This window comes from Aulostomus chinensis, chromosome 8, assembly GCF_037954235.1.
Source record: "Aulostomus chinensis isolate RoL2024-O1b breed Wild chromosome 8, RoL_Achi_v1.0, whole genome shotgun sequence".
Classification (NCBI taxonomy): Eukaryota; Metazoa; Chordata; class Actinopteri; order Syngnathiformes; family Aulostomidae; genus Aulostomus; species Aulostomus chinensis.
The window spans coordinates 3,262,666-3,274,357 of NC_141327.1; the positions used below are offsets into that span (position 1 = coordinate 3,262,666).

The 11,692-nt window shown below is 39.7% G+C and overlaps 1 protein-coding gene across 1 annotated transcript in view; it reads left to right on the forward strand.

Moving 5' to 3' along the window:
* Positions 1-11,692, forward strand: part of gpm6ab (glycoprotein M6Ab) — a 33,853-nt gene that overhangs the window by 15,767 nt on the left and 6,394 nt on the right. The window contains exons 3-6 of the mRNA XM_086210465.1: positions 4,715-4,871; positions 6,404-6,557; positions 7,909-7,985; positions 8,078-8,143. Coding sequence (XP_086066591.1) covers positions 4,715-4,871; positions 6,404-6,557; positions 7,909-7,985; positions 8,078-8,143 — 454 coding nt within the window. The remainder of the gene's footprint in view (positions 1-4,714; positions 4,872-6,403; positions 6,558-7,908; positions 7,986-8,077; positions 8,144-11,692) is intronic.

Sequence of the window (11,692 nt, forward strand, 5' to 3'; positions counted from 1 at the left end):
TAATTACCCACTGGTATTACCTCCATAATGTACTGATATTACCTCTATAACGTACTGATATTACCGCAAAACCTAATAATAACCTACTGATATTACCTCTATAATGTAATAATAATGTACTGATATTACCTCTGTAACGTAATAATAATGTACTGATATTACCTCTATTGTGTATTAATAACGTACTGATATTACCTCTATAACGTAATAATAATGTACTGATATTACCTCTATAGTGTAATAATAACGTACTGATATTACCTGTGTAATGACAGAATAACCGACTGATATTACCTCTATTACATAATAATAATGTACTGATGTTACCTCTATCATGTAATAATAATGTACTGATTTTACCTCCATAATATAATATTGACATACTGATACGACCTCTATAAAGTAATAATAATGTACTGATGTTACATCTTTAATGACATAATAATTCACTGATATTACCTCCATAACGTACTGATATTACCTCTATAACATAATAATAACCTACTGATATTACCTCTATAATATAATATTGACATACTAATACTTCCTCTATAATGTAATAATAACGTACTGATATTACCTCTATAACATAATAATAACCTACTGATATTACCTCTATTATGTAATAATAAACTACTGATATTACCTCTGTAATGTAATAATAATGACTGACATTACCTCTATAATGTAATAATAACCTACTAATATTACCTCTATTATGTAACAATAACGTAGTGATATTACCTCTATTATGTAATAAAAACGTACTGATATTACCTCTATAGTGACATAATAACCTACTGATATTACCTCTATAACGTAATAATAATGTACTGATATTACCTCTATAATGACATAATGACGTACTGATATTACTTCTATAATATAATAATAACGTACTGATATTACCTGTATAGTGAAATATTAGTGTACTGATATTACCTCTATAGTGAAATATTAGTGTACTGATATTACCTCTATAACTTAATCATAACGTTATTAAATTGCCTCTATCACATAATATTATTGCACTGATATTACCTCTATAACTTAATGGTAACGTACTGATATTACATCTATGACGTAATAATAAGGTACGGATATTACCTCTATAACGTAATATTATTGTACTGACATTACCTCTATTAATAACCTAATAGTTTACTGATATTACCTCTATAACTTAATAATAACGTACTGATATTACCTCTATAACGTAATAATAACCTACTGATATTACCTCTATAACGTCATAATAACGTACTGATATTACCTCTATAACGTCATAATAACCTACTGATATAACCTCTATAATGTACTAATAACGTACTGATATTACCTCTATAACGTCATAATAACCTACTGATATTACCTCTATCATGACATGATAACATATTGGTATTACCTCTATAACGTCATAATAACCTACTGATATTACCTCTATAATGACATAATAACGTACTGATATTACCTCTATAACATAATAATAAAGTACTGATATTACCTCTATAATGACATAATGACGTACTGACATTACTTCTATAATGTAATAATAACGTACTGATATTACCTCTATAGTGAAATATTAGTGTACTGATATTACCTCTACAACGTTATAATAACGTACTGATATTACCTCTATAAAGTACTAATAACGTACTGATATTCCCTCTATCACGTAATATTATTTAACTGATATTACCTCGATAATAACATAATAATGTACTGATATTACCTCTATAACGTAATAATAACGTACTTATATTACCTCTATAACGTAATAATAACGTATAATGAGGTACTGATATGACCTCTGTAACGTACTTATATTACCTCTATCACGTAATATTATTTAACTGATATTACCTCGATAATAACATAATAATGTATTTATATTACCTCTATAACATAATAATGAGGTACTGATATTACCTCTGTAACGTACTGATAATACCTCGATAATAACATAATAACGTACTGATATTACCTCTATAACATAATAATAACGTAATTATATTGCCTCTATAACGTAATATTCTTGTACTGATATTACCTCTATAAGTTAATAATAACTTACTAATACTACTTCTCTAACTTAATAATAACGTACTGATATTACCTCTATTACGTAATAATAAGGTACTGCTATTACCTCTATAACATAATATTCTTGTACTGATATTACCTCTATAACTTAATAATAACATACTTATATTGTCTCTATAACGTAATAATAATGTACTGATATTACCTCTATAATGTAATAATAACCTACTGATATTACCTCCATAATGTACTGATATTACCTCTATCACGTACTGATATTACCTCTATAACTTGATAATAACATACTGATATTTCCTCTTTAAGGTAATAATAACGTACTATTACCTCTATAACGTAATAATCATGTAATTATATTGCCTCTATAACGTAATATTATTGTACTTATATTACATCTATAATGTAATATTATTGTGCTGATATTACCTCTGTAATGTAATAATAACTTACTTATATTACCTCTATAAGGTAATAATAACGTACTGATATTACCTCCATAATGTAAAAATAATGTAATTATATTACCTCTATAACGTAATGTTATTGTACTTATATTACCTCTATAATTAATAATAACGTACTGATATTACCTCTATTAATGATCCAACTTTGTACTGATATTACCTCTATAATGTAATAATAAGGTACTGATATTACCTCTATATTGTAATATTATTGTTCTGATATTACCTCTATAACGAAATAATAACGTACTGATATTACCTCTGTAACTTAATAATAAGTTACTGATATTACCTCTACAATGTAATATTATTGTACTAGTATTACCTTTGTAACATAATAATAATGTACTGATGTTACCTCTATAACTTAATAATAACATACTGATATTACATATATAACGTAATATGATTGTACTGATATTACCTCTATTAATGACCTAATAGTGTACGGATATTACCTCTATTCATGACCTAATAGTTTACTGATATTACCTCTATTAATGACCTCATAGTGTACTGGTATTACCTCTATTCATGACCTAATAGTGTTCTGATATTACCTCTATTAATGACCTAATAGTGTACTGATATTACCTCCATTAATGACCTGATAGTGTACTGATATTACCTAGATTAATGACCTAATAGTGTACTGATATTACCTCTATTAATGACCTAATAGTGTACGGATATTACCTCTATTCATGACCTAATAGTGTACTTATATTACCTCTATTAATGACCTCATAGTGTACTGGTATTACCTCTATTAATGACCTAATAGTGCTCTGATATTACCTCTATTAATGACCTAATAGTGTACTGATATTACCTCCATTAATGACCTGATAGTTTACTGATATTACCTCTATTAATGACCTAATAGTGTACTGATATTACCTCTATTAATGACCTAATAGTGTACTGATATTACCTCTATTCATGACCTAATAGTGTACTGATATTACCTCTATTAATGACCTAATAGTGTACTGATATGACCTCTATTAATGACCTAATAGTGTACTGATATTACCTAGATTAATGACCTAATAGTGTACTGATATTACCTCTATTAATGACCTAATAGTGTACTGATATTACCTCTATTAATGACCTAATAGTGTACTGATATTACCTCTATTAATGACCTAATAGTTTACTGATATTACCTCTATCAATGACCTAATAGTTTACTGATATTACCTCTATTAATGACCTAATAGTGTACTGATATTCCCTCTATTAATGACCTAATAGTGTATTGATATTACCTCTATTAATGACCTAATAGTTTACTGATATTACCTCTATTAATGACCTAATAGTTTACAGCAGAGTAACAGTGTGAATGTGTAACGTCATCTTTTCCTGAAGAGTTATCAGCCTCAATCACTGGTTTCATGCCTTCTTCAATACATGCTGTCGACTTCAATTACATAACTTATGATGTCATTTAGACGAGCAAAGCAGATGATGCAGGGGACGACCTGAAGGCGGGACAAAGTCCACCAGAAGCTCTCCTTCTTTTTCACATTCTGTGTGTGATGTTTTTTTATCATCTTTTTATTGAGCAAACCTGAATTTGATCGTCCTCTTTGATATTCAGGACCAAAATACAGAAAACAGCATCCTACATGCAACAAAAAAGAAGGACAAAATGAAATGAATGACACATAAATTAAAACGTGACAGCGCCTGGTCAAATGAGGCGGACTGTCTCCAGGTTGTCCGTCCATTCCGTCCATTTCCTGTTAAAACGCTATCTCTGGAACACCTTGGAGGTTTTGATCAAACGAACACCCACTCGGAGCGCTCCACGTGTGCAGGGATACGACTGCGGCGTGTTATTCTTAGTTTCCTGGTATGTTGCAGATTCAGTCGGACACATGTGGAAGCCAGTTTCCTCCGTGTGAAAAATAACAAACTGCATCATAATCATCACACCGCAAAAAACAAAAGCAAATAAAAAGAGCATAAATCATAGATCCTGCATCTCTGACAGGTTGAGTGTCCCCGCCCCCATCTTGAGGTACAGGCCCCGCCCACATTCACGCCCACTGGCTCCGCTTTATTGGGGCAATTACCCACGGAGTGAGATAAATACACAGCCAGTCTAATAAGACTTCAAGCAGCAGTGCAGCGTGAGTGCCTGTAAAACTCCCCCATCTTTGTTCTCTCCTCAGTATCGACATCCTGAAGTACATCATCTACGGCCTGGCAGCTGGCTTCTTTGTCTTCGGAGTGCTGCTGCTGGTGGAGGGCTTTTTCACCACCGGGGCCATCAGGGATCTGTATGGAGAGTTCAAGATCACCGCTTGTGGACGCTGCCTGACTGCATTCGTAAGAAAACTCAACAGGATGTGTGAGAAATGAGTGTTTTAAGATGAAAGCGGGCTGCCCAGTGGTGCCCTGAGAGGAGCGGTTCTGTTACATAAGCAGGCTCCATCAGCGTGGTCACGAGTGGATCATCTGTCCACAGCGTGGAGGGAACAGTTATCTTACCTCCTCATCCATGTCGTGGCTCTCTCATCATATCTAATATTCCCCCAGCAGATGCGTTTGTCTTTGTCATGAAAACGAGGATCAAATTTGCATTTTTTACTGATGTGTTGTCCACAGTGGCAGCAGTTGTGTAATATCCAGTCAACAAAATCCCAGTCTGGTGTCAGAGCGAATTACTACTTTTACAGCTAAAACTTCTTTAAAAAAAAAAAGATTAAATAAAGCGGCAATTAATACCCTGACAAGCACATCCAGGCCCATGTCTGCCAGCCACACAACTACAGATTTACTAGAAACTGTTGATTCATCGTGAGAAAAACTACAAACCTGGTTTTGTTGGGGTACCAAAAGAGAAGGACCACATTCTGCACGAGGCCACAACATAATCACCTTTTGTAATTAAGGAATGTTAATGAGCTGCTACTCTGACCCATCACCTGTGGGCGATTTCTCCATCAATCCAGAGCTGCTGAGACGTGCAGGATTAATTCTTATAGGTTAATTTTTTTCTTAATCATATTTTACACCTGCGTACCTCCAGAAGGGCTGCGTGGCTCAAGAGGTAATTTGTAGTAGCCGAGGTTTATTATCTTAAACTCCATTTTACGTGGACGGTTCCCTGCAGGCCACCCTTTCACTACGCACTGCAGTCTGCCACCGACCTGGAAGTAAGGCTCGATTCTTTCCATGTCCCTGAGCACTACGCTAACGCCGCTTAGCCCGGCAACGAGTGACACCACAGGACACAAATGAGCAAAAACGCTCTGGAGATCAACACTTTCACAGCCCGTCACTGAACAAAGTCTGAGTTCAAACTTGAAAACTGATCAAACTCCATCACATCCGATCGGCGTGGAGGAGCGAGGGATTCAAGGCTTCGTTCACTTCTGCACAAGACATTTTCACTCACATCTGCAGCGCTGTGTGCAGTGGAGGGGATAAACTTTCTAGTGCAGGCTTCTGGAAACAGCACACACACACACACACACACACACACACATCTCTGTGGCATGAACTAAAAGGCTAAACAAAGGGAGAGCAGAGGGAGCAGTCAGTAGTAAAAATGGTTGTTTTTTTTTTATTCAGAGTGAAATGAGAGAGATGAACATTTTTACATCAGTAAATTATTGCATTAATTACTTGTGACTGATTCAGAAGCATCATGTTATTATTGTATAATAGGAGACAAGGATCGTGTCCAGTGTGTGTGTGATGACCTTTACACACTGAATGCAGAATGTGGTCCTGATTACCTGTCAGTCAGCAACTCGGTGAAAAATACCCGTCTGCTCATTGTTTTCCCTGAGAAAGGTGAGTTCAAAGCGATAAGGCAGTCTGTCGCTCACTGCCTCTCCCGCCTGTGTTTGCAGCTGATGTTCCTGGCCTACGTCTTCTTCCTGGTGTGGCTGGGAGTGACAGCGTTCACCAGCCTGCCCGTCTTCATGTACTTCAATGTTTGGTCCATGTGTCAGAACACCAGCGTGGTGGAGGGAGCCAACCTGTGTCTGGACCTGCGCCAGTTCGGTATGAGCGCTGATCCGCCGTCTGTGCACTGCTCTCATCAAGGTTGTGGTTGCTAATGGTCTCGGCGAACTGTGAGACATTTCCATGTCTGTGTCGACGGAGAGAAAATCTCTCTGATAGGAAACAAGCGACCTGCATTCCACCGAGACACAAGAAGTTTGAGCTGCAGGTTGCAGCCGGCTGTCCAAGATGTTTTCGTGTGCCACATCAGTTTTCCTCCCAACTCAGGTTGCCAAACACGGAGGGGACGAACAAGCGCATGTCTCTGTCTCCACGTCCAGAGGCCAAGCTTGGTCAACCCTGTTGCTCCTATTTGTGTGTCAGATGACAACAGTCCGACCACCGCTATGAGAGATTGACTTTGGCGTTTGTGTTGTGTCAGTGTGCCACAACACCATCTGAACACACCCTGCATGTGCCGGTGGCAAATCACCAAAATACCAAACTGGCATGGACGACGGAAAAAGCTTGTGCGCGACCAAATAGGCAGGTTGCCATTAGAAAGCTCAGTGTACCGTGTAGATCCCAGACTTCTCAACATGGATGAATTCATCTGAAGGCTCCTAATAGTAGAGACTTTGAGACAGAAAATGATGGACGAGATGCGAGTGTGTGCATCTGTGTTTAGACGTAGGCCAACCCTGAAGTTAGCATCGCCATGGATTCCTCGGCCCAAAGAATATAGGATTTTGGATTATTGCTTAAAATTAGCTCTGTGTCAAACAAAGGTTGGTGAAACGTTTTGTTCACAAATTAACACTTGAATCAATCTTTCAATGCAACCATCAAAAGCACAACGCTAACACCACGCTACACCGCAGACTCACACTTGTTCTGCTGTCAGCGTGACGTTTGTAGTCCACTTTGGTCACTTGTTAGCAACCACGGTTTTTATGACACAAACGCTTTGAAACTCGTGCGTGCTGCATTCAGGACTTATTTTATGCTGTAGAACTAAGCTTTAAAATAAAAGACATCGAGACGAGGGAACTGGGTGTGCGACAATGCTAACGTCTCTCCAGGTTTGTAAGAACTCAAGAGGTATATAGCACCTGCAGGTGTCTTGCTGTATCGCCGAAGTCTACAGGCATAAATTAACTCCACAAGATTTCCCACAGGAACAGTTGCATTGCTTCACTTAAAAACTGCTGCCTCATGAATTCAACCCGAGTGTTGCTCAAGCGCTCCCTCCTACTGTCTATTAATTCTTTGTTTAAACTGGAGGGTTGCCAGTGACACATGGAACTCATGCTGCTTTGCTAAAATTAATAAAACAAGACACAAATAAAGACCAAAAAAACCAAATAATTTGGGCTTGAATTTGTCTTGAGAAGATGTTTGTGCTTACCAGGAGCGGTGACCATCTCTGAGGAGAGGAAAGTGTGCACAGGATCTGAGAAGTTCTCTAAGATGTGTGAATCCAATGAGGTGAGCTTTGTCGCAGAGTTTCAAGGGATCCAGGTGGAAATACCATGACGGGTGACCGGCGCCACAACTCATCACAATCATGTGTCTTGCAGCTGGACTTGACCTTCCATCTGTTTGTGTGCGCATTGGCGGGAGCTGGAGCTGCTGTGATTGCGATGGTGAGTTCTCTCAGTCTTTTTGGGGTTAACTGTAGACCTGATGTGTGTGTGTGTGTGTGTGTGGGGGGGGGGGGGTACGATGAGTACTCACTTATAAATGTTGGTCATAAATTGACAGAATACGGAGACAAAATTTTATGTTCAGACGGTGTTGTCTAAAAAACTTTGTTTTGTTTTTTTATCAGGTCTACTTTCATTCATCCACATTTCCCTCAACATTCATCTGTCAAAAATGCGCTCATGACAAAAAAGAAAAGAGGAAAAAAGGCTTTTATTAGGCTAAAAATGAATGTTGCATAAGGCCGGTGTTTGTTGATGTTTGAGGTGAGGAGACGATCTCACAGCAGGTAACTTATCTCATTGTCCAATAAAGTCTGAGTTGCACGACAAAATAACAAAACAAAACAAAATAACTAGTGTTACCAAAGTTGCTAGTTAACGTCAGTGCTAACGTCAGTGCTAACGTCAGTGCTAACGTCAGCACGACTGAGCTAACGGTGTCTGTCTAAATTATAATTGAGGTCTGATCAATGTGCTTCACTGCAGTACTTGAGGCACTGAATTCATGTGTGAGTTAAACAAATCAGATTAACTGATTTATCAAAAAAAAGATAAGTTGTTTCAGACTAACTCTCACTCTACAGGCCAACTGTGTGCAGCCAGACACTCGAACACTCGCTCCCTGTGAATTAAAAGGGCAAAGAAAACTGATTTTCATCGGAGGACTGCAGACTTCTATAACCTCCAGACGTTGACCCTCTGTCCTTTGTTTTCATGTAGCTCTGATAAAAGTGCGCCGACGTTACAACCATCTTTAACTTGAACATCCTCTGAATTTTGTTACATCTTTTGTGCTGCTTATTTTAGAGGATTTAAACCACCATCCCACGACTTTCTGTTTTCTAGCCGAGATAAGTTGGGTGATGAGTCAGATCATGGGTGGGAGGGCTGCACTTTGAATATACCAAGTCAGGCATACATTTTAGTTTAATTAGGGTGGAGGCGGGAACCCACCGAAATAATTTTGGTGCTTGTACGTTGGCATCATGCACACGGGCCCGGCTGAGGGTTATGACCTGACCTCCACATGATAGAGGAATCTGGCACAGAAAAAAAACAAAAAAACAAACCTTTAAAAAGGAAGGCATCATTTTTCAGGAGAACCATTGTCCGTCCTCTCCAGAACCAGACCGGAAGACAACCCTCTCTCCTCTGTGCTGCATTAGAGACCCACAAAGATCAGCTGACCATTAGTTAGCTTAGCATGATGAATCGTAGTGGGCGGGAAGTGTTAGTGTACCTCCGTCTTGCCCACTCCACTTCCACGACCCGTAGATCTTCTGGTTCAAATAGATCGGGTCCATGGTGCTGGTTTGTCCAGAAGTAATCCTCCTCACCAAGCATTGTTAGCGGCGGGGCTCTTCCTGCTGTCAGCAACGGTTTGGCATTGTTGGCCGACATTTTCAGGTGCTTCCTTGAATGACTGCGAAACGTCCGATGCTACCTGAATCTAAAATGTCAACATTTTGCCATTTTGATATTTTATAAGGTGGCACAGTGGTGCAGTGGTCAGCACTGTGGCCCCTCAGCAAGAAGGTTCCAGGTTCAAGCCCCGGCTGGAGCACGGGGTCTTGCTGTGTGAGTCTCCATGTTCTCCCTGTTCCTGCTGGGTTCTCTCTGGTACTCCAGCTTCCTCCACAGTCCAAAGACATCAAGAGGGACCAGGTTAATCCAGACTCTAAATTGACTGTAGGCGTGGCTGGGAGAGCCAATGGTTGTCTGTCTGTAGGTGTTGGCCCTGCCATGGACTGGTGACCTGTCCAGGGTGAAGGTTGCTGGGATAGGCTCCACCCCCACCACCCTCAACAGGAGAAGTGGAAGAAAATGGATGTATGGATGTATGGATGGATGTTATTTTATAGCAAATGTATTGCACAACCCTTTCCATTTACCATTCTAAGCTACCTATGCTAAGCTAACTAGCAGTCAGTTGGTCGAACAGAGGAGAAATCAGTATCTTCTCCGTGGGGACAAGAGAGTATTTCCCAAAATAGCGGTGTTCCTTTAAGAGTTATTTTTCCTTCCAGTCTCACCACATAGGAACTAAAAGTGAAATTAGAGCCTGCGTGATACGAACTCTATGACACATATTTACCAAGCAGATTTGAAGTCGTTCATTCGTTTCTGAGGCGGTTTTCTTCTATATAACTGTGATAGATTAGTGTTTTCAAACATATTTATTAGCAGAAGTGCTGATGACTAAATCAGGCGTCATTTTGAAGCCAGCATGAGAGCACGATGGCGGGGTGGGGCGGGGGTGGGGGGGGGGGGGGAGCGAGAGTTGCAGAGATGGTGAGTCACCAAGCTGTTCACATATCTGAATTGTGGAGGGGATCAGGTCTTTCAGAGATGCTCCTCGACACCAGCAGCTTTCGCTCAGCCCTACTACTGCGGTCCTGTACTGTCACTTAGCGTTGTTTCCATCCTCTGTCCTCCTTCAGCGTAAAAAGCCAAACATTAATACTCATCCATCCATTTTCTGCACCTGTTTATTCCTGCTCAGAGTCACAGGGGGTTGGAGTCCATCCCAGAAAAACACTCCACCTCCCCCACAGTTCTCTCTCAGAGAAACAAATTGTGAAGAATCTCAGCTGCATGTGGGACGACGAACTTGATCATATTTACTGGAAGTGTCTCTCTGTAGCCAGTACAACTGATTTTTATCCTCTGGCGAGTTTAGCATCTTATATCCGGATTAACACGATGAACGTTTATGTGCAGCGGCACTATTATGGCTTCACCCTGAGAAACTGCAGAGGGAGTAGTTGCAAAATGGATCTGACAGCCTAGAATGTCACAGGTCCGTGCAAGTTCTAATTACTGTACCTGAACTGTATGTCTGAGACATCATAGCTGCCCTGTATGTGGTCCCTAGGGGGCAGTAGAGTTTACAGCGCTGAGGCAATGATGCTCTATATCAAGTCAATCCTGACAGCTGAATGACTGCAGCTGCATTTTCCTAATTTGTTGTTGTTGTTTTTGTGTGAAAATATTCTGCAGTTTTAAAGAAAATGGTTCAAAATTTTGTGGCTACGGGGTGAAAGAATGGGTCTTTCAGGTGAGAGCCGGGGTTCACCCTGGACAGGTCACCAGTCCATACAGACAACCATTGGCTCTCCCAGCCACACCTACGGTCAATTTAGAGTCTGGATTAACCTGGTCCCCTCTTGATGTCTTTGGACTGTGGAGGAAGCTGGAGTACCAGAGAGAACCCAGCAGGAACAGGGAGAACATGCAGACTCACCCAGAAAGACCCCGTGCTCCAGCCGGGGCTCCACCCACAACCTTCTTGCTGTGAGGCGACAGTGCTGACCACCGTGCCGCCCAAGTATTCGCTATTTTCTAGTGAAAACAGCACACTCACTGGTCACCTGCAGGCTTGGCCCCAAAACGTACATTAGGTTTGGTGGAAATCATCCTCATAGTTTGTTTTGTTTTTGTTTTGTTTTTTGTTGCTTCATCCTGCCAACAAACCACACCGATGACACG